We start from the raw sequence: 24,447 nt of genomic DNA on the forward strand, positions 1-24,447 counted from the left end.
CATAAGGGAGTTCTATGGATAGTTTTTTGAGGAACCTCCACACTGTTTTCCAGAGCGGCTGCACCAGTTTACATTCCCCCCAACAGTGTAGGAGGGTGTCCGTCTCTCCACACCCTCGCCAGCATCTGTAGTCTCTTGATTTGTTCATTTTAGCCACTCTGTCAGTGCTTATTTTCTAACATAACATTTCAGTTTATTTAATGATTTCTTTTTCTATAATTTACATTTTTCTAGGGCTCAATATTTAATATTTAATATTTTCATATTAAGTTAGTAGAATAAGTTTCAGATTTATACTGAATTTTAATGAAATATAGAACCATCACCCCCACATGCATTTGTTCCATTTTCCCTCTTTTTGTGGTGTAGTCTATAAATGTTATGAACTCAGCAATACATGTTACAATTATTAATATGATTTTATAACTTATAAAGAAGATTTGAGATGAAAGGAGAGCAAATATTTATAGTTTTTGTTATATTGATCTCCTTGTGTATCATTTCTGGTACATTTTATTGGTTCCTCTGGATTCAGTTTACCACCCGGAGTTACTGCCTTATCTCAATACAATTTTGCTCCTACCCACCTCCTTTGTGGTATTATTGGCAAATATAATATATTTCTATCTATAGAGACTTAACAATTTAATATATACATGTTAATTTTACCTTTAAATCATGTAATAGAAAAAGAATTCTTTTTTAAAATTGTTTTTTTTTTAAGTTTATATATTTTGAGACAGAGCACAAACAGGGGAAGGGCAGAGAAAAAGGGAGAGAATTAATGCCAAGCAAGCTCTGCACTATCTGTGCAGAGCCAGACCAGAGGGCTTGATTTCACAAACCATGAGATGATGACCTGAGCTGAAATAAGAGTCAGACACTTAACTGACTGAGTTACCCAGGCACCCTGAAAAAGAAATAATTCTTGGGATCCCTGGGTGGTTCAGTCGTTTAAGTGTCCCATTTCGGCTCAGGTCATGATCTCACAGTTTGTGAGTTTGAGCCCCACATCGGGCTCTGTGCTGACAGCTCAGAGCGTGGAGCCCGCGTTTGATTCTGTCTCTCCCTCTTTCTGCCCCTCCCCCTCTCATGTTGTTTCTGTCTCAGTAATAAGTAAAAAAAAAAATTAAAAAAGAAGAAATAACTCTTTATACCATTTTTAATAATCATACAGTTACCTTTACCAGTGCTATGTTTATTCATGCAGATTCAGATTAATATTTAGTATCACCTCCTTTCAGCCTCAAGAATTACTAAGTGGTTCTGCTAGCAGCACATTTTCTCAGTTTTTCTCTTTCCAGGAATGTCTTTTATTGAATGATAACCTTCCAGGATAAATAGATTCTTGGTTACAAATGTTTTTCAATGAATATGCCAATGCACTGCCTTCTGTTCTTCATTGTTCGTGCTGAGAACTTCTGTTGTTAATCTTGTTTTGGTCCTTTGTGAGAGATGAGTCTTTTTTCTCTTGCTGTCTTCTCCTTGTATTTGGTTTTCTATATTTTTACCATGATGTGTCTGTTTTTTCATATCTTTTTTCTACTTGGAGTCCATTGAGTTTCTTGTATATGTAGATTGATGTTTTTCAATTAATTTGAAAAATTTTCAGCCATTATTTCATCAAACTTTTCTCAGCCCTTTCCTCTGCTGCAGCTCACATATGGGTATATTATACTTATTATTATCCTATAATTCACTGAGGTGTTTTTTTTTTTGTCTCCTTTTCCCCCTGGTTTTTGGATTGTTTAGTCTCATTCTCTTTTCAAATGTGCTGCTGTTTTCTTCTACTTCAGATCTGTTAAGCACTTCTAGTGATTTTTTTTCATTTCAGACATTGTACATAATGAATTCATGAATTTCCTTTTTGTTTTTTTTATCATATCTGTCTTTATTAAACTTCTCTGTTTGATATCACATTGTTATTGTACCTTCCTTTAGTTCTTTAATTATGGTTCCTCTACTTGTTTGACTATATTTATACTGGCTACCATTAAGTCTTTGTTTAATTTAAAATGTGGTCACTCACTCTCATAGGCTCTTCTTTTGTTTCTTGCTTTTTTTCTGGTACATAGGTTTTGGATCATACTTTTCTGTTCATGTTTTAACATTTCTTTGAAATTGAACATTTTTAATATAATGTCACACTGTTGGTACTGGTCCCTCTTTTCCTCCTCTCTCACAGGCATATTGTTTTTTGCTTGTTTATTGGATTTATAATGAGCTGGATTGAATGAAGTCTATTCCACCCCCCCCTCGTAACTGGCTTACCTAACAGGTCCGAAAGTGTTAGGTAAGGACCTGGCAGGTAAAGCGTGGAGGCAGTAGCCTCACGTCTTCACAGCTTGCCTCTCCCAGCATGAAAACAATGCTTCAGTGGTCAGGGAAGAAGAGCAGCTGAGGCCCCAGCATTCTCAGCAGTACCACACCTAAGATCTCTCTGGCCAACGACTGGTGGCCCGGCAGAAGAAGGGTGCCCCCACCTATCAGATTCACTTGCCCAGAACTTAGCCCCAGCAGTGAGTATGTGGGAGCAAGCTAAGAAATGCTGCCATCCCATCCCTCTTCAGAAGATTACCCTCCAGTTCAGAGAGCTGCAGGGAGAAGAGATCCGCCTAGCTGTGAATTTTGGCTTCACTAGTCTATAGTTTCTGTCTCGCTGAGTTAGGAGGAATGAAGTGGGAGTGATCTTGGCTTAGATATCAGACTCATGTTGTTTCTAGTGAATTTTAGTGTACACTAATGAATTTAGTGTATAATGAAGTATAGATACTTCTTCATATGCTGTGTCCTTAGGACCATTTCCAGAGAGAGGCTTTACATGGTTGATTTTTTATAAAACTTTCTTAAATTTGCTTGGGAAACTGGTCTGTCACGCTGGTAGTTGATTTCAGGTTTTATATTTTTAAGCAAGAAAAATTATCCCTGACATAATTATGTTTATACACAGTTGACAAGTTTTTAAATGATTTGCCTCTTTTGGTCCTTAATCCATGTTTTAAAGTAGTAACAGGTGATGAGGATTTTTTTTAGGCAAATGTGGAATGGGGAATAAGGAACACATTTCATTTTTTTCTGCTTATGATGGTAAAACTGATTTTTCCACTTATATTTGTTCACTAAAAACATGAAATACATTTTTATTGATTATGTAACCTATCAGAATACTAATTCAAAGATTTTTATAGGTTAGTGCAGTTTGGTAGAGAGAGAAGAAAAATACACACTTGAGGAAGAAATTAGTTGAAGCATTTTAAAGAGAATCAAATGTTATTGCCAACACTTATTTTATATTATTTCTTTACATTCTGCAAACTTGAGATTACCAAAATTACATTTTAATCTGAAAATTTCCATTTGAGGTAAGAAATTAGCCACATTTTAAAAAGAATGAGAAGAAGTTAGAAAAAAGTTCACTTATATGATTAAGATGTTAAAAACAGGGGTATCTGGGTGGCTCAGTCGGTTAAGCATCTGACTTGAGCTCAGGTCATGATATCACAGTTCATGGGTTTGAGCCAACAGCTCGGATCCTTGAGCCTGTTTCTGATTCTGTGTCTTTCTCTCTGCACCTCCCCTGCTCATGCTCTGTTTCTCTCTCTCAAAAAATAAAAAGTTAAAAAAAATTTTTAAGTTAAAAATAAGGATATAGTTATAAAAATTTAAAGAATTTATACCAAGACACTCATTGAAAAGCCAAATAGAACATTGAGTAACTATTTTTCTTTTACGTGAAGGATGACATTGTTGACCCGTCTTTACCACAGTCCAGAACTTAGAAGTAGTTCAATGAGAATAGTTTTATAATTTTAAGAAAAATTTTAAACAGCAAATTTCTGTTTAATGCCACAGCAAAGAAGTTTTTAATGTGTGCTTCTGTCATAACACTTAAGGAATATCTCAGTAAGGTTGTGAGTGATTTTGATAGCTTTACAAAGATCACATATGATATACGTGAGTTCTAACAGTCACTTTTATGGATAATATTAAATTGAAGGATAATATTAAATTGAAAAAAAATCTGTAGGGTTGCAACTAAACCCAGTAAGACAATTTTAAATTACCTACCTTTCAAATGGTTCATAAATCTTAGAAATATTATTTTTATTTAAATACTTGTCACCTACAATTTGGGGTTAATTCATTAAACTATGGAATGTGTCTTACACAAAGGGTTTTTTTCCCTTGTAGAAAACTAAAGATAATAGTCCTTGATTCTCCTTAGAGTCATTTGTCCCCTGGAAGAATTAACAGTTGGGTCATACTATTTGGCTCACTATTTATAAAATCATTTTATATTGAGTAAGCTCTATGTATACATAATCTTTGCAGATGCAGACCTAATTGAAAATATTATTTGACTTTTGTTTGTGTCTATACCAAAACAAAGAATGTTTTGAAACTTCTTCAAAAGTAACCATATTTTGAAAAAAAAAAAATGTATGTTGGAGGGAAATAACCCAGTGGAAGAAGAAAACCTAGGTTTTCTTAAGGAGTGGAGCTTATACTTTCAGAAATTTGAACTCCATGATTGAAGATAACTATGATTGTATTTTTGGTTTGTATTTGGAAATATATTTTGCCATTGTTAAGCAATTGGTAGTTGATTACAGAAATAGATTGTTGGTATGGGTTTATTGTCATTTCTTCAAAGTTTTCCAGTTTTGAATAGTAACTGTGCCTGGGGAATACTAAGCAGTCACTTCTTTGACATGTTCACTCCTCAATCAAAATAGTTTCCTTTTATTGATTTTATACAGAAGAGATCACTCACATATTGAATTCAAAAGCAGAGAAGAATTCTTTCCTGAAGAAAAATTTCTTACTACTATTTGAACAACAGTGCTCTCTAACAGATTATCATAAATTACAGGTGTAATTAGACTTGGATCTCGACAATCATGTTTTATTAGAGAATATAAAAAACAAAAGTCTTTTAATAAAGTCTTAATAAAATTACATAAAACCACATTTTAGAGGTGCTAATGGGTATGTACTAAATAATAAACGAATCTTGGGATAATTTTCATGTTTAACTAGGATAATTTGAAGATACAGATTTATTTTCTGATACTGTTAATTTCTTACAGTTTCTTTTGCTAATTCTGAAATAATTAAATGACAAACTAATCATTAGAAACTTAAAATGGCATTTTATGTCTTAGTTAACAGCTCATACTCTTTAAATTCATAAGTGTCAAATCTCCAGCCATACCATCATGAACACACTTGATCTCATCTGAATTCTGCAGTATCTAGTAATTTCTATGTTTTCATCCAGTGGTTCATGTTGAAGGAAGGACAGCCTTCATATATGACATAAATATTTCCCGTGCAGAATGTGCCATTATCGTAATGCTAAACACTGACAACATAGTCCCTGAACATATACAACTTAAAATTTTTCTTTCAATTTTTAAGACACTAATAGTAAGTTTCTTTTATCTTGTTTTTTTCTAGCCTAATTCTGGTGAACTGGATCCTTTATACGTAGTAGAAGTACTTCTGCGGTGTAGCAAAGAAAGCTTGAAAAATTCAGCTACTGAAGCTGCAAAACCAGCTAAGCCTGATGAGAGAGGAGAGATGCAGGTTTGGACTTTATCATCTTCAGATTTCAAGTACTTATTGAATTATTTATAACCACTATACTTCCTGAATATAATTTTAGTGAACACATTCAATTTCAAAATGGTAAGTTTTCAAAGTTTTTAAAGGTAAGTTAAAGCCATCTAAAATATCAAAGGGGAGACTAATGAGATATAAGTTCTCTCTTTGTATTATCAAATTGTGATCAGGTAAACAAAGATGAAGTAAAAGATAAAAGAGAATTTAATAATTTAAATTTTCACATGAAGTTTGATTTTACCTAGACTAATAAAGATGCTTTATCATTTTTGTGATCAAATAATTTTAATTTCATGCTGTTTATTGCATTCCTTTGAAATATTAAAGCAGTGTTTTAATAATTGAAAATTCCTTCATTAGTTTCTCTAGTTGAAACTATTTAATTTACATGTGCTTTAAACAAAATTTTAGTTGTAGTGTAGTTGACATACAATATTTATTATATTAGTGACTTGACATTTATATATTTACATATATTAGGAATGCTCACCATGAGGTCATCTAAGTGACTCAGTTGGTTAAGTGGCTCTTGATTTTGGCTCAAGTCCTGATCTCCTTTTTTTGTGTTATCTTCAGTTTCTTTCATTATTGTCTTACCGTTTTCAAAGTACAGGACTTTCAACCCCTTTGGTAACTTTATTTCTAGGAATTTAATTCTTTTTAATGCAATTATAAATGGGATTGTTTTCTTAATGTCTCTTTCTTACAGCTTGTTATCAGTGTAGAGAAACATAACGGATAACCGTTTATTGGTCCTGCAGTTTCACTAAATTTGTTTATTCTAACAATTTTTGGTGTAGTCTTTATAGTTTTTTATATGTAATACCGTGTCATTTGCTAACAGTGACAGTTTTCTTTCTTACCAATTTGGATGCATTTTATTTCTTCTTCATGTCTGATTGCTTTGGCTAGGATTTCCAACACTATGTTGAATAAAAATGGCAAGAGTAGTCATCCTTGCCTTCTTCTTGATCTTAGTCTCAGCTTTTTACCTTTGAGAATGGGATTAGCTCTGGGTTTATTGTGTGTCCGATACTTTCTTGGGATGTTATCTCTGTACCTGTTTTGTGGAGAGTCTTCACCATGAACAGATGTTGAATTTTATTACAAGCTTTTTCATTATCTGTGGAAATGATACGATTTTTATCCTTCCAAAATCCTGGTGATTGATTTATAGATATTGATTCCTCCTTGCATCCTTGGAATAAATCCCACCAGATGATGGTGAATGATACTTTAAATGTATTATTGATGTCAGTTTGCTGGGGATTTTTGCATCTGTGTTCATCATAGAGGCAAGCTTGACGTTTTTTCTTTTTTCTTTCCTTTTTTTTTTTTTTTTTTTTGGAGTATCTTCATGTGGGTTAGGTCTTATGTTAATGCTGGCCTCATAGAATGAATTTGTAACATTCCTACCTCTTCATTTTTTTGGAATAGTTTGACAGAGAGTAGGTGTTAACTCTTATTTAAATGTTTGGTATTGGGGCGCCTGAGGGGCTCAGTCAGTTAAGCGTCCAACTTCGGCTCAGGTCATGTCTTGCGATTCATGAGTTCAAGCCTGGAGCTGCTTCAGATTCTGTGTCTCCCTCTTCTCAATCCCTCCCCCACTCATTCTCTGCCTCTCTCTCTCAAAAATAAATAATAAAACATTAAAAAAAATAAATGTTTTGTATAATGTACCTGTGAAGCTGTTTATTCTTAGACATGCGTTTATTTGGAGTTTTTTGATTATCAGTTCCATTTCAGTACTAGTAATTGGTCCATTCACTTTTTTAAAAATTTCTTCTTGTTTCACTTTTGGAAGATAGCATGTTTCTAAGAGTTTATATGTTTCTTATATATTGTTTAATATCTTGGCATGCAATCTTTCATAATTAGTCTCTTATAATCATTGTTTCTTTGATTTTGGTTGTAACTTCCCTTTCACTTCTAATTTTATTTATTTGAATCATCTCTCATTTTTCTTGATGAATCTGGCTGCATTATCTTTTCAAAGAACCAGCTCTTAGTTTTTTTGCTGTTCTCTGTTGTTTAAAGACTGTTTTTTTTCCCACCAATCTTGGATTTTGTTTGTTCTTCTAGTTCTTTAGATGTAAGGTTATCTGGTTTTTTTGATATTTTTCTTTTTTCTGGAGGTAGGCCTGTATCACACTATAAACTTCCCTCTAAGAATTTCTTTTGCTCCATCCCCCAAATTTTGAATTGTTGTATTGCCATTTCCCTTTGTCTCAAGGATGTTTTTATTTTCTCTTTGATTTCTTTGTTCACCAGTTGGATGTTTAGTGACATGTTGTTTGGTCTCTTTGTATTTGTGTTTTTTCCCAGTTTTTCTTTGTGTTAGAATTTTAATTTCATACCATTGTGGTTGGAAAAGATGCTTTATGATTTTAGTCTTAAATCTGTTGAGATTTGTTGGGTAACATGTAATCTGTCCTGGAAAGTGTTCTGGAGCACTTGAAAATTGTGTGTATTCTGCTGGCTTGTGGATGGATTGTTTTGTATATCTTTATTTTACGCAGTCTAATGTGTTGTTCAAAGTGACTCTTTCCTTACTGATTTTCTCTCTGGATAATCTGTCCATTGATGTAAATGTTCAAGTCCTCTACTCTTACTATATTACTGTCAATTCCTCACATTGTGTCTCTTAATGTTTGCTTTATAAGCTTAAGTGCTCCTATGTTGAATGCATAGAAATTTATAGTTGTTACATGCTCTTGTTGGATTGATTGCATTATTATGTAATATCTCTTTATCTCCTATTTCACTTTTAAAATGTTTTAAAATGTTTTATCTAAGTGTTGCTACCCAGTTTTTTCCCCCCCACTTATATTTGCATGGAATATCTTTTTATCATCTCTTCACTTTTAGTCTGTTTGTGTCTTTAAGTCTGCCAGGAATACCTTGTAGGCAACACTTAGATGAACCTTGTTTTTTTATCCTTTTGGTCATTGTGTCTTTTGTTTGAAGCAGTCATTTTCATTTAAAGTAATTTTTTTTTAATTTGAGAGAGAGCGCAGGTGGGGGAGAGGGCAGAGAGAGAGAGAGTCTTAATTAACCAGGATCCACAGTCACTGAGAGCTCCACACAGGGCTCAGTCCCACAACCACTCAAGACCTGAGCCAAAATCAAGAATCAACGCTCAATCAACTGAGCCACCCACGTGCCCTTAAAGTAATTATTGATAGGTAGGTGTTATTGCCATTTTGTTAATTGTTTCCTGGTTCTTTTGTAGTTCTTCTTTGTTGTTCTCTCCATCTTTTGCGCTCTTTTGCAATTTGATGACTTTCTTTAGTGTGATTTCTTTTATTTTTTTGTGTATCTTTACAGGTTTTTGACGTGAGGGTACCATGAGGTTCATAGATTGCATCCTATGGATATAGCAGTCTATTTTAAGTTAATGGTTGCTGAAGTTCACAAACACATTCTAAACTTTTTTTAATGTTTATTTTTATTTTTGAGAGAGAGCGAGCGAGCAAGAGTGCACAAATGGGGGAGGGACAGAGAGAGAGAGGGAGACATGGAATCTGAACCAGTCTCCAGGCTCTGAGCTGTCAGCACAGAGCTCAAAACAGGGCTCAAACTCACGAGCTCTGAGATCATGATGTGAACCGAAGTTGGACACTGCTTAACCAACTGAGCCACCCAGGTGCCCCCAAACACATTCTGAAAGCACTACATTTTTGTGTATTTTATGTATATGATATCATATTTTGTATTTGTTTATCTTTTGTATATTTTAACTACTTATTGTAGATGTAATGCTTTTGTCTTTCAATTTTTGTTTTAGCTTTATACACAATTGATCCACTACCTTTTACTGTATGTTTACTTTTACCAGTGAGATGTTTTTCCTTAATTTTTTAACTTTTGTTTATGACTTGTTCTTTTCCAGTTAAAGAATCCCCTTTAACACTCATAAGGCTGGTTGTGTGGTGATAAACTTCTTTAATTTGTGTTTGTTTGGGAAACTCTATCTCTTCTACCATTCCAAATCATGGCCTTTCTGGGAACAGTATTTATGGTTGTTGGTTTATTCCTTCAGCACTTTGAATATATCATGCCATTCCCTTCTAGCCTACAGTGTTTCCACTGAAAAATATGATAGCCTTATAGTGTTCCCCTTGTATGTTACTAGTTGCTTTTCTCTTGCTGCTTTTAAGATTCTTTCATCTTTAATTTCCAACATTTTAGTTATTGTCTCTTGGTGTGGAATTCCTTGAGGTCATCTTGGGGCTTTCTGTGCCCTTTGGACCTTGATGTTGGTCTCCTTCCTCAGGGCAGTTTTCAGCTATTATTTCTTTACATAAGTTTACTGGTGCTTTTTTCTCATCTCCTTCTGAGAATAGCATAATGTGAATGTCAGTACACTTAATATTGTCCCAGAAATCTCTCATTTTTCAAGTTTGGAATTTTTTTTACTGCTCCTTACCTTGGGTATTTCCATTGCCCTGTCTTCAGCTCACTGTACCCCATTCTCTAATCTTAGGTTGATTTCCCCTAGTGTGTTTTACATTTCATTTATTGTATTCTGTAGCTCTGGTGCATTTTATATTTTCTGTCTCTTTGTTGAAGTTCTCACAGAGTATCCATTTTACTTTTTTTTTTTTTAAGATTTTTATTTTTTAAGTAGTCTCTCCAGCCAATGTGGGCCTCAGAACTGCAACCCACAGATCAAGAGACACACACTCTACCAGTTAGACACCCCTGATTTTATCTATTCTACTCTTAAGTCCAGTGAACATATTTATGACCATTACATTGAATAATTCTTTATCAGGTAGATTTCTTATATAGTTTTTTATAGTTCTTTTTCTAATGTTGTGTTTTGTTCTTTTGTTTGGAACATACTTCTCTGTCTCTCATTTTGTCCGATTCTGTTTGTGTCTCTTTATTAGGTAGGTCAGCTATGTCTTCTGGTCTTAAGTGTAGTAGTCTTACATAGAAGACATTTTGTGATTCCCTGTAGCACGGTACCCCCAATCACCAGAACCAGCTCGTCCATATGTGTCCCTTATGTGGGCTTTCTTTATCCTTCTGTTGTAGCTAGGCCGTATCCACTACAGGAGTGCTGCTGGGCAGGAATTGGCCCCAGGCCAGCTAGCTTAGAGGCCCAGCTGGAACTGTTGAGACCATGCTGGTGGGCAGGATACCAATTCTAGCTGCTGCTGCTCACTAGTTGTATAGGCAGTAGTCACTCTGGGTGAACACAGGTCCTAGCTGAAGCTGCCTGATGGGTATGGTGTGGCATAAGCCATTTTGGAGTGGCTCCTGCCAGGGCAGGTAGGTTGGATGAGGCACATCCACAGGGGAACACTAGAGCAGGGTGAGCAGTACTAACAAGGTAAATGGAGAGTGTCAGAACTGGCTTCCACAAGTATCAGGCCAGCTAGGCTACAGGAAGGGATGAAAAATGGCACCCTGTAGGACTTTGTTTCTGGAGAGAATTTCTACACTTGAACCTTTCTGGCATACACCCTAAAATTAGTAAATATCCTTCACTTAATAACTTGTTTTTTTTTAAACTGCTGTTGGGTCTCAAACTGAATGATGGAGTACACAGGCACTTTAGGAGTTGATTCTAAGTTTCTTATAGTTCTCCAACTCTCCCAGAGTGCAGTTTCCTTGATTTTCAAAGCCAGATATTATAAGGAGGCTTGTTTTCCTGATGCACATCCTGGGGTGGGGCAGGGGTGCCTGATTTTGGCTTTGATCCTTTCACTCCTCAGGGCGGAGCCGTGTGTGCTTGTGATATCACTCCTGTTTGTGGGTCACCATACTGACAGATTTGGTTCCCAACTGTGTCCCTGCCTCTTCTCTTCTCAGTATGGCGTTTTCTCTTTGCCCTCATTTTGGAAGAGCTGTTACGCTAGTCTTTGGGCCCTTTTCAGAATGAGCTACACTGTAGTTATGGTGTTGGTGTGTTCATGGGAGGAAGTGAACTCAGGATCTGCTCTGCCATCTGCTCAAGCTCTTCAATTTACCTCTGGTTTCAGTTCATTCCAAGACATTCATTTTGCCATATGAGATGCCTGTATTTCTTGAACATGTCACACAGACACACACACACACACACACACACACCCTTTTTATATAATTAGGACAAAATTACTGTAGGTAACACTTCAATATTGAGATTCCAAGTGTGTATTTGAAGGTAGATATACTGGAATTTTGTTATTTTTTTTAATGTTTATTTATTTTTGAGAGAAAAAGACAGAGACAGCAGGAACAGGGGAGGGTCAGAGGAAGTGGGAGACACAGAATCTGAAGACAGGCTCCAGTCTCTGAGCTAGCTGTCAGCACAGAGCCTGACGTGGGGCTCAAACCCACGAACCGTGAGATCATGATCTGAGCCACAGTTGGATGCTTAACCGACTGAGCCACCCAGGCAGCCCGTGGACTTCTGTTATTTTAAAACACTAAGTATGTAGTGTATTCCTGGGAGTTTTAGGAAATGTCATTGTGATGATACATGATTTAATAACCTTTGATTTATTGAAGTTAAAATCTGCCATTGCAGATCATAGGCTGTTGCTTTGGATGATTTGAAATGACAGTGAAATTCAGAATTGTCAGTATTGAAGGATATTATTCATTACTAAAGGTTTTAGAATGATAAAAGTATATTTATTTCTGAATCCCACATAGCATTTGGTTTCAATTCCTCAATCATATAATTTTATTGCTCAAATTTAGCCCTGTTATAATTTGTATGATTTTTTTCCATACTGTGTATTTTCTAGTTGAGTGCTTAACTGTAAATGAGAGTAAAACGCCCACAATTTAGCTGATAGTCACTGTATTCAAAGGGACCTTTCACGTTATTGCAACTTGAAATGGCAAATACGTATGTGGCCCACATGCCAACATTCTTTTTTTCTCCTGGCAGACAACTGATGATAAGTCATGGCATTTTTTCACACTGAATGCTTAGACTCTTGAAGAGAATGATCTAATGACTAATTCATTAGAGTTAGCACTTGTCTATCACGCTTCTGACCCAGATTTTATGTAGCTTAGCCAACCGCGCTCATTTTACTTAAAGATATTGAGAAGCTTTATAGTATGTAATGATCATGATTTCTCTCATATTAGTAGTCTGCGCAGGATAAATGCTACTGGATTCTAGGCAAACTGTCTTTCCTCTATTTCTACAACATTTTTAAAATTGAGGCATAATTGAAGTATAAAGATTTTTAAAGGTTTATTTTGAGAGAGTATGTGAGTGAGTGGGGGAGGGGCAGAGAGAGGAGAGAGAATCCCAGGCAGGCTCTACATCAACATGGGGCTTAATCCCCTGAACGTGAAATCATGACCTGAGCCGAAATCAAGAGCCTCACTGAATGAGCCACCCAATGTATAAAACATTAAAACATTTTTAATTTATTTTTGAGATAGAGAGAGAGAGAGCGTGCGCGAGTAGGAATGGGGGAAGGGCAGAGAGAGGAAGAGAGAATCCCAAGTAGGCTCTGTGCTGTCATCCCAGAGAGCCTGACCTGGGGCTTGAATTTAAGAACTGTGAGATCTTCCTGAGCTGATATGAAGAGTCGGATGCTTAACTGTCTGAGCCACCCAGATGTCCCATTGTGTAACACTTTTTCAGTTTATTTCCAGGAATTAAGTGGGGATGTATTAGTATGAGGTGTGTGTGTGTGTGTGTGTGTGTGTGTGTGTGTGTGTGTGTGTTCTCTGATTTCAGGGGGTTTACAGCTTAATGGGGGGAACATTTTGTGCTTATGTTAGTAAGCATCAAAAGTGTATCCTCTAACTGGAGTAGAGTGTGTTTGGTAGGGAGAGGTCAATAAAGGTTTTATAAAAGAAGTATTAAGAAAATGGACTGACTTGTAAGACTATTTTCAGAAAAGAATTGCATTTCCAGCAGAGGAAGCAGTGTACACAGAGCATGCAACATGCCTTTTTAAAAAAGAACTCTGAGTTCTTTTATGTATAGGTGAATGATCACAATAGTAAAACAGAGAAAAGGACTAAACCTTAAGAGATGGTTTATGTGTATAATATTGTTCGCTTTTATAAATTAATATTTTGGTTAGGAATCCTGGATGCAGGAAATGGTTCCTTAGACAATTTATAAGGAAATTTCATCTCTCAGCTGCAGTTAATGTGTAACACTGTAGGTAGGTTTAAACCAGACTTCCTTTGCATGAGATATGAGTAGGAAGTGGTATTTCCATAGTCATTTTTCTTTCCTTTAACTTGGAGTGTGTGTGATACAGAATTAAGCTTTTTAAATACTGTTTGGATTGTTCAAGCTTTTGGTTAATTTCCAGAATTCTGGAAAGAAAATTAAACCACGGCACACATTTGGTTTTTACAAACCTAAAATTTAGTAAAGCACAGTGGTTTAAATAACATGGCCTGGACTTGATTAAAATGTAGTTAGTTCAAAAAAATATCCTTTCTGGGGATTGCCCAGGTGGCTCAGTTAGTTAAGCCTCCAACTTCGGCTCAGATCATCATCTGACGACTTGTGAGTTTGGGCTCCGTGCTGACAGCGCAGAACCTGGAGCCTGCTTTGGATTCTGTGACTCCCTCTCCCTCTACCCCTCCCCTGTTCACACTCTCTTTCTCCTTCAAAAATAAACGTTTTAAAAAGATACATATATTTTTTCTGAATGAAAAATTGAAAAAATATATTTTAATTTCCTTGATTTGAAGAAATGAGATCACCTGAAATTTATTTAGAATGTATTCACTTAAACTTACTTCTGAAGTTAGCTACCTTATCATTTGCTTATCTTTTCTTTTTTAATAATTTAAATTAGTTACTATACAATACAATGTTGGTTTCAGAAGTAGAATTCACTGATTCCACACTTCCATATAACACCCAGTGCTTATCACAAGTGCCCTCCTTACTACTCATCACCCATCTAGCCCATCTCACAACCACCTCCCTATGTCAACTCTCATTTTATCCTCTGTCATTATGAGTCTCTTTGTGTCCCTTTCTTCTCTTCCCTCCAGCCTTTCCCTTGGTCATCTTTTTGGTTAGTTCAATCCACACATGAGTGAAATCATGTATTTGGTTTTTTCTGATACACTTATTTCGCTTAGCATAGTACATTCTACCTCCATCCATGCCATTGCAAATGGTAAGATTTCATTCTTTTTGATGGCTATGTAATATTCCATTGCATATATATATATATATATATATATATATGTATACACACACACACACACACATATATATATATATATATATATATATATATACACACACATATATATATATCATGATATCATGTCTTTATTCACTCATTGGTCAGTGGACATTTAGGACCCCCCCCCCCCATAGTCTGGCTATTGTTGATAATGTTGCTATAAACATTGGGGTGTATATGCCCCTTCGAATCTGTATTTTTGTGTCCTTTGGGTAAATACCTAATAGTGCAATTGGCTGGATTGTAGGTTGGTTCTATTTTTGGTTCTTTGAAGAACTCCAAAACACCTTTCTCTAGAGGGCTATACCAGTTTACATTCCCACCAGCAGTCTAAGGGGATTCCCCTTTCTGTGGCATGCTGACCAACACCTGTTTCTTGTGTTGTTAATGTTAGCCATTCTCACAGGTTTGAGGTGGTATCTCATCATGGTTTGGATTTGTATTTCTCTGATGATGAGTGATGTTGAGCATCTTTTCATGTGTATGTAAGCCACCTGGATGTCTTCTCTGGAAAGTGTCTGTGTATGTCTTCTGCCCTTTACTTTCTTTCTTTTTTTTAATGTTTATTTTTGAGAGAGACAGAGTGTGAATGGGGGAAGGGCAGAGAGACAGAGACACAGAATCTGAAGCAGGCTCCAGATTCTGATCTGTCAGCACAGAGCCCAGTGTGGGGCTTGAACTCACAAATTGTGAGATCATGACCTGAGCTGAAGTTAGAACCTTAACCCCCTGAACCACCCAGATGCCCCTGTCCATTTCTTAATGGAATTTTTGGGTTTTGGGTGTTTAGTTTGAGAAGTTTTTGATAGATTTTATATAATAACCTTTAATCAGATATGTCATTTGCAAACATCTTCTCCCATTCCACAGGCTGCCTTTTAGTTTTGTTGATTGTTTCCTTCACTGTGCAGAAGCTTTTTATCTAGATAAAGTCCCAGTAGTTCACTTTTGCTTTTATTTCCCTTACCTTTGGCAACATGTCTAGTAAGAAGTTGCTGTGGCTGAGGTCATGGAGGTTGTTGCTTGTGTTCTCCTCTAGGATTTTGATAGTTTCTTGTCTCATAGTTAGGTATTTAATCCATTTTGAATTTATTTTTGTGTAGTTAGAAAGTGGTCCAGTTTCACTTTTCTTCATGTTGATGTCCAATTTTCCCAACACCTTTTGTTGAAAAGACTTTTTTTTCCATTGGATATTCTTTCCTGCTTTTTTGAAGATGAATCAACCATATAGTTATACATCCATTGTTAGGTTTTCTTTTTCTGTTTCATTGGTCTATGTGTCTATTTTTGTGCCAGTATCATACTGACTTGATGATTACAGCTTTGTGATATAACTTGAAATTCAGAACCATAACACCTCCTTTTTTTTCTTCTTTATTTACAGGATTGCTTTTGCTAGTTGGGGTCTTTTTCTGGTTTGATACAGATTTTAGGATTGTTTGTTTTAGCTCTGTGAAGAATGCTCGTGGTATTTTGATGGGGATTGCATTACATATGTAGATTGCTTTGGGTAGTATAGACATTTTAACAGTGTTCTTGCAGTCCATGAGCATGGAATGCTTTTCCATTTCTTTGTGTCCTCTTCAGTTTCTTTCATAAGTTTTCCATAGTTTTCAGGGTATAGATGTATTGCCTCTTTAGTTAGGCTTATTCTAGGGATCTTCTCATTTTTGGTGCAGTTGTATATGGGATTAATACCTTGGTTTATTTTTCCGCTGCTTCGTTAATGGTGTATAGAAATGCAACTGATTTTTACACATTGATTTTGTATCCTGTGACTTCATTAAATTCATGTATGAGTTCTAGCCTTTTTTTGTGTAGTCTTTGGGTTTTTTACTTAGAGTACCATGTCATCTTCAAATGAGTGAAAGTTTGTCCTCTTCCATGCCTGTTTGTATGCCCTTTATTTCTTTTTGTTATCTAATTGCTGAGGCTAGGACTTCCAACACTATGTTGAAAAACATTGGTGAGAGTGCATTTCCCTGTCGTATTCCTGACTTTAGGGGGGATCTCTCTCAGTATTTCCTCATTGAGGATATTAATGGTGAGTCTTTTGATATGGCCTTTTTGATGTCAAGGAATATTCTCTTTGTCTCTCTCTGTCTCAAGAATGGGTGCTGTATTTTCTCATGTGCTTTTTTTTTTTGCATCTATTGATAGGATTGTATGGTTCTTATCCTTTCTGTTATTAATGTGGTATATTACATTGATTGATGTGCAAATGTTGAACCAGCCTAGCAGCCTAGCAATAAATCCCACCTGATTGTGATTAATAGTTATTTAATATACTGTTGGATTCAGTTTGCTAGTATCTTACTGAGAATTTTTGCTTCCATGTTCATCAGGGAATTTGGTCTGTAGTTCTCCTTTTTTAGTGGGGTCTTTGGTTTTGGAATCAAGGTAATGCTTAACTGGTAGAAGGAGTTTGGAAGTTTTCCTTTCATTTCTTTTTTTTGGAACATGTTTGAGAAAAGTGAGTATTAACTCTTCTTTAAATGTCTGGTAGAATTCCCCTGGAAGACATCTGGCCCAGGGCTCTTGTTTGTTGGGAGATTGTGATTACTGATTCCATTTCTTTGGTGATTATGGGTCTATTCAAGTTTTCTGTCTCTTCCTGTTTCAGTTTTGATAGCATAAGAGTTTCTAGGAATTTGTCCATTTCTTCCAGTTAGCCTCATTCTTTGGCATATAATTTTTCATAGTATTCTTTTTTTTTCTGTAATGTTTTTATTTATTTTTTGAGAGACAGCATGAGTTGGGGACGGGTAGAGAGGAAGACACAGAATGTGAAGCAGGCTCTAGGCTCTGAGCTGTCAGCGCAGAGCCCCATGCGGGGCTTGAGCTCACACACCTTGAGATCATACCCTGAGCTGATGTCAGATGGTTAAGACCACCCGAGCCACCCCGGTGCCCCTCGTAGTATTCTCTTATAAATTTTTGTATCTCTGTGGTGTTAACTGTGATTATCTCCTCTTTCATTTGTGATTTTTATCTATTTGGATCCTTTCTTTTTTTCTTCTTGATGAGTCTGGCTAGGGGTTTATCATTTTTGTTTATTCCTTCAAACCAGCTCTCAGTTACATTGATCTGGAGGTTTTTTTGTTTCTATATCATTTATTTCTGGTCTAATCTTTATTATTTATCTTCTTCTGCTGGCTTTAGGCTTTATTTGCTGCTCCTTTTCTAGTTCCTTTAGGTGTAAGGTTAGATTGTTTATTTGTGACCTTTCTTCTTGAGGAAGGCTTGAATTGCAGTATATTTTCTTCCTAGGACTGCCTTTGCTCCATGCCAAAGGGTTGGACTCTCATGTTTTCATTTTCATTGACTTCCATATATTTTTTTAATCTCTTTTTTAATTTCCTGGTTAACCCATTCATTCTTTAGTAGGATATTCTTTAACCTCCATGTATTTGAGGGCTTTCCTTTAAATTTTTCCTTGCAGTTGACTTCAAATTCCATAGTGTTGTGTTCTGAAAATATTCATGATTTCATTGCATACTTGATCTCAGTCTTTTTATACTTGTTGAGGGCTGATTTGTGGCCTTGCATGTAATCTCTTCTGGAGAGTGTTCCATGTACACTTGAGAAGATTGTATATTCTTCTGCTTTAGGGTGAAATGTTCTGAATATATCTGTTAAGTCCATCTGGTCCAGTGTGTCATTCAAAGCTGTTGTTTCCTTGTTTATTTTCTGCTTAGATGGTCTGTCCTTTGCTGTAAGTAGGGTATTAAAGTCCCCTACTGTTATTTTATTCTTATCAATGAGTTTCTTTATGTTTGTGATTCATTGATTCATATATTTGGGGATCACCTAGTTGGGGGCATAAATATTAAATTTGTTAGATCTTCTTGGTAGATAGTCCCCTTAATTATGATATAATGCCCTTCCTCTTCTCTTGTTACCATCTTTATTTTAACATCTGGGTTGTCTGATATGAGTATGGCTACTCCAGCTTCCTTTTGACATCCATTAGCATGATAGATGATTCTTCATCCTCTCACTTTGAATCTGCAGATGTCTTTAAGTCTAAAATAAGGCTCTTTTAGGCAGCATATACATGGATCGTATTTTTTTAATCCATTCTGATCCCTGATGCCTTTTGATGGAGCATTTAGTTCATTTACTTTAAGAGTGATTATTGAAAGGTAAGAATTTAGTGCCATTGTGTTACCTACAGAGTTGGTGTTTCTGACAATGTTCTCTGGTTCTTTTAAGTCTTAGTTACTTTGGTCTTGTGTTTTTTTTATTTTTTTCCTCCTCTTCAAAGATTCTCCTTTAAAATTTCTTGCAGGGCTGGTTTTGTGGTCAGAAATTCCTTTAGTTTTAATTTGTCTGGGCAGTAAATCTTTTCTATTCTGAATGACAGACTTGCTGGATAAGGAATTCTTGGTTGCATATTTTTCCCATTCAGCTTGTTAAATATTTCCTGCCACTCCTTTCTGTCTTGACAAGTGTCAGTGGGCAGGTCTGCTACTAATCTTCTGCATCTACACTTGTAGATTAAGGACCTTTTGTCCCTAGCTGCTTTAAGAATCTCTTTATCTTTATATTTTCAATTTCACTATGTCTTGCTGACCTGTTTCTGCTAATTTTGAGGGGATCCATTTTCTGTGCCTTTTGGACTTGAGTGTCTCTTTCCTTCCCCAGGTTAGGGAAGTCTCACCTATAATTTGTTCAAGTAAACCTTCTGTCCCCTTACCATGCTCTTCTTCTGGGACTGTAATGATAGGGATATTGTTTTGTTTTATGGAATGACTAAGTTCCCTATGTCTCACCTTGTGGTCTAATAGTTTTTTTACCTCTTATTTTTTAGCTTCATTGTTTTTCATAATTTTATCTTCTTTATCTGCTATTCTTTACTCTGTTTATTCAGTCATTATAGTGACTGTATTCAGTCAGTTTGCATCTCAGTTACATTTTTAATTTCAGCCTGAGTAGTTTATAGGTCTTTCTTTGCTGGAAGAGTTTCTCTGGTGTCTTCTATGCTTTTTTAATTCCAACTAGTAGTTGTATGACTGTTGCTCTAAATTCTTTTTAAATATACTGCTTATATCTGTTTTGAGCAAGTCCCTGGCTATGATTTCTTCTTCACCTTTCTTTTAGGGAGAATTCCTCTGTCTTGTTATTTTGGATAAGTTTCTGTTTTTTGCATGTTTTGAAAACGTGTTATGTTTCTGAAAATTATGCTATATTTAAAAGGAGTCATATACTTTTTAGGACCTGGCATATCCGGAAGTGTTTCTGGTTTATGCTGTGTGCACTCTCTTGTTTCATTTTGGCTGCTGTATCCCACTGGTCAGTCTTCTGCAGAGCTCCTCCTTGATTGCAGTGGAAAATATTTGGACCTTTAACGATTTGTGCTTTAATTTGTCATAATCATGGAAAAAGGGGTGGCATGATCCAAAAAGAAGGAGAAAAAGTAAATGAAAGAGATAATTTTTTTAAAAAACCTATAAGGCTGATTCCAAAGAAAAAGAAAGTGAAAAAACCAGAAAAGGGAGACTAAAAAAATAAACTGTGACTAATTCCAAAAGAACAAAGAAAAGGGAAGAAAGAAAGAAAAAAGCTGGCCCTATTTGCACCAGAACTGCCAGTGTTATTTTGAAGCATGCAATTTTAAGTACACTCGGTACAGGTGGAATGCCGGCTCTGCTGGTCTTTTGGAGGAGAAGCCCACTGTACTGGGTCAGAGTCAGTCTTGCCCCAGTAAGTAAGCAGTGTCAGGTGGACAGGATTTGGTGTGAGTCCTGCCTCCACTAGGGGCTGCTGTGCTGTTCTCTAAAGTCCCATCATACTGAGTCCCATCAGCTCGTCCTGTGCCACAGCTGTCCTGCGTTTTTTCTTTGGTGAATGGCTGGGATTCAGAATTCAGACTCTTAAAAGGATCTGGCACCATGCAGACCGCCCCCTCCTCTAGAATAGAGCCTCTCCACACTGTGTCTGATGTCCTTTGTCCCAGAAAAACATTCCTACACCTGTGGCATGTGCAGAATCTATGGCGTAGCACCCCTAAAAGCAGCAATAAGGTTCTATCCCTGCTGGGCTCACTTCTTTGTCCTGCGCTGAAGGGTCTTTGGCACCTGCAAGGTCCTTGGAGAGGCAATATACCCTCTTCCAAAAGTAGTCCAGGAAGGGGAATGTGCTCCTGAGATCTTTATGCCATGCTGTGCACTCCAGGGCCAGCTCTTTCCTCCCTAGGATCAGACACCACAGCTCTGCCTCAGGGAAAGCTGTACACTTCCAAAACCTCCAACTTAGAGCTCCATACACTGTTGGAAAAAAAATGTTTGACATTCACTACTTCTCACTCCCAGTCCATGGTCCAGAGAGGTTTTCCTCTTGTGCGAACTCAGTGTTGCACTCTTTTAACCCCTCTCTCTTTTGTCTCTCCACATAAAGTGTTCCCTCCCCCTCACAGCATCCCTGTTTTTCTCTCCTCCAATTCACTTCCACAGACCTTGCATCTGGTACACTATCTCCCTCCAGCTGTGGAGATCCTTTTGCTAGGCCACAGGTGGATTTCCTGGGGTGTTCCAAGTGATCTGGCCTCAATACTACTGTCTACCTCCTTCTTTGCTGTCTTAACTCCTCCACCCTCATTTGCTTATCTTAAAAGGGGAAACTGATGTGTGGCCAACTTGCAAAGATTTGAAAGGTCTATTTCTACCATTGGTATTCTAACAAGTTTGCAATAATTGCCCATGGGATTATTTAGATTTCTATAAACCAGTATTGTGTCATGATGAACCTGAATTTTAAGTTACTTTATAAGATTATTATGGTTAGAGAATTGGGTAAACTATTCTAATCCAAATATTGTATGTTTTTAGATCTCTCTGTAGAGATTTATCATTTTCTGGCAACTGTTCAATGATTTTTAAGCACTTAACTTCTCATTTATAGAACTTAAGTCTTGGGAATTTCCTTTCCTTGCACTTAAAGGACACATTTCTGTGAGTGACTGTATAGTGTGTCTTTCTTGTCCTTAATGTGAGAGCTGACCATTTTGGAATAGAGTGTATTATAGGAAACTGCATTAGAAATTGAGCATTTTGGGTGCACCTGAGTGGTTCAGTTGGTTGAGTGCAAACTAATTTTAAATGGTTAAAATAGAAGGAGGAAAAAGGAAGGCAGAAACTAAAACACTCATCCCGCCCCAAAATCCCAAAGTCTTAGCTAAAAAGAGGAAAAGTACATATGGCAAACTATTAATAGTTGAAAAGATCTAGTTGAGAAAATACAGTGGATAATTTGTTGTATTATTTTGGTCATTTACAAATAAATTGTAGTTGTCTGCTTTAAACAATACATTTTGTCTTGTTTTTCTCTTTGGTATTTGAATATGATCTGTGCTCTGTTAGCTTTTACACTAAATAACATTTTTTAAAGGTGCTTAGGCACTATTTTAAAATACTTACATGCATCGTTTCATTTCATTCTCACAACAGTTTAGTGAGACAGACATTATTTCATCTCCATTTTTAAAATGGGAAGAATGGAACCCTAAAAAATTTAGGAGACTTCCTCAAGGTCTCAAAGCTAACAGAAAACTGATTCAAAACCTAGGCAGCCTTGACTCCAGAAACTGTGCTCAACTGCTGTACCATTTTGTTCAGTAAAACACTGTGAATATATTTGTAACCAGCAAGCCAAGGACAATTTTCTTTAGTAGTGATCAGAGGAAAGGCAGCCATTGAGAACAATATACTGATGCATTTGGACCTTTGAAAGTGTTAACTTCTCAGTGTACAGGTGACGTCTAAATGTAAAGGCAATGTACTTAAAGGAAGCAAAATGGTGTACTTCATGGTGAGGAAAAGATATTCTTGTCAGGAGAAAGCATGAAAGAAAGTTTGAAGATAGGTGATTGAAAATTACGTCTAATGGAGTTTGCTGTTTTCTGTGGTTAAAATACTTTTTTGATCTCTTCATTCCAACACAATTAGAACTTACATGAATCCTGTTCAGCCATCTAAAGCTAAACAGGAATCTTTCCTTCCTTTGTGGTGCTATTATATTTTAAGCTATTCAAAAATTGCCAATAATGAGTACATACAAATAAATAAAGTGTGGATTCTATGTTGAGGGAAGAACTTATTTTTTGGTATCATCTGTTTGCCTGTTATTTAGAAGTTTGAATTCGTTTTTACTTTTGAAATACAGTTTTCTGATGAGCTTCCACAGTGATTTTTATCTACTTAGTAATATGTGTCACAAATTATAAATGCTTTGTTTTAAGGATTCAAGCTAAATTTGGGAAATGGCAGATTTTGAAAATACACGGTTTTAATTGTAGTATTCTATAACTTTTCCTTGGTAGGTTGTTCCAGTTTTGGTGCACCTGCTGTCTGCTATCAGCAGTGTCAGGCTTTATATTCCTAAAGACCTTCGACCAGTGGATAATAGACAGAGTGTTTTAAAGTCAATACAGGTACACATATTAATTTTATATATTTAAATATAAACTTTATGTAAAAATAGAATTTATAACAAGGCAGCTTAAATGCTTTAAAATATATTGCTTTCTTTCAAAAAAACAACTATAAACACTGACAGTAGTGGAAGTTTATGATTTTCTTATAGATTGTCCACTCCTTGAATATACCAAAAGTGAGAAGTAAAGGAGAACTCAAAAAGGAAAACCTGGCTACTATTTTTTGCAAAATATGTTTTGCTTTATTTGTTGCATAAAAATAACTAGACTGCATTAAAATTTTTATGTATAAAATCATGTGCTAGGACTTGTAACCATTTTTGAGTTTTATTTTCAGTAAGAAAAATACGGTATTCTGGAAATTTATTTTCCAGGAGGGGAAGAAAAAGTAGTTCTGTTACTTGGTTAACAAACATTTCGATTATCAATTTACCTTGGAGCAAAGGCTCTGTACTAGAATTTGAGAAAACACAGATAAACAGGATACTTTCATTGTAGAGCAGGAACATTCAGGCTGTGGTCCTAGGCAGGCTTCCTGAACTGAATAATTCTCTTGACAGTTTTATAGAATTTTTATGTGGATAAACTGGTTTTTGTTGTTGTTGTTTTTTTAATCCCTAACTCACCAAATTTTATTGTACCGTAAGGCCTTTCCCAAGACCCTGAAAGTCTCCCAGGGCAATACCAGCCTACAGTGAGCTGTCCCTTCTCTGAATACAGATTTTCATTATATTTAACAGTTAAATCATGTTACACACACACACACACACACTAAATGATAGGAATCTTGACCCTTTAAAAAGTTTATGTCTTTCAACCCAGTAGTGTCCCCAACCCACCCCACCCCCAGGAATCAGCCCCAAGGAAACAATGAGAAAAATGAAAACAGTTTACACTTGAGTTGTTTAATATAGGATTATTTATGACAGTGAAAGATTACAGCAACCTAAATGTATAATAATGTGTTTATCAACAAGTTGTACCACACTCAGAACTATTCAGCTCTAAATACTAAAATTATTAATAAATTTAACACATCCCTGTGTCAGTAAATCATAATATGCTTCAAAAGGAGTTTCCAAAACCAAATGCAGTGGAAAAGTGCAGTTCAGTTTAAGTGCATTTCTCTATACATTTGTGCACAGAAAAACCTAGAAGGAACTATTTATTTAGTCTTAAATAATTTTGTAGTTAAAGTGAAAA

General features: G+C 36.0%; 1 protein-coding gene across 1 annotated transcript in view; it reads left to right on the forward strand.

Annotated features, from left to right (window-relative positions):
* Positions 1-24,447, forward strand: part of MTREX (Mtr4 exosome RNA helicase) — a 109,273-nt gene that overhangs the window by 60,994 nt on the left and 23,832 nt on the right. The window contains exons 19-20 of the mRNA XM_029942242.1: positions 5,461-5,589; positions 23,131-23,241. Of these exons, the coding sequence (XP_029798102.1) occupies positions 5,461-5,589; positions 23,131-23,241 (240 nt within the window). The remainder of the gene's footprint in view (positions 1-5,460; positions 5,590-23,130; positions 23,242-24,447) is intronic.

This window comes from Suricata suricatta, chromosome 6 (genome assembly GCF_006229205.1).
Source record: "Suricata suricatta isolate VVHF042 chromosome 6, meerkat_22Aug2017_6uvM2_HiC, whole genome shotgun sequence".
Classification (NCBI taxonomy): Eukaryota; Metazoa; Chordata; class Mammalia; order Carnivora; family Herpestidae; genus Suricata; species Suricata suricatta.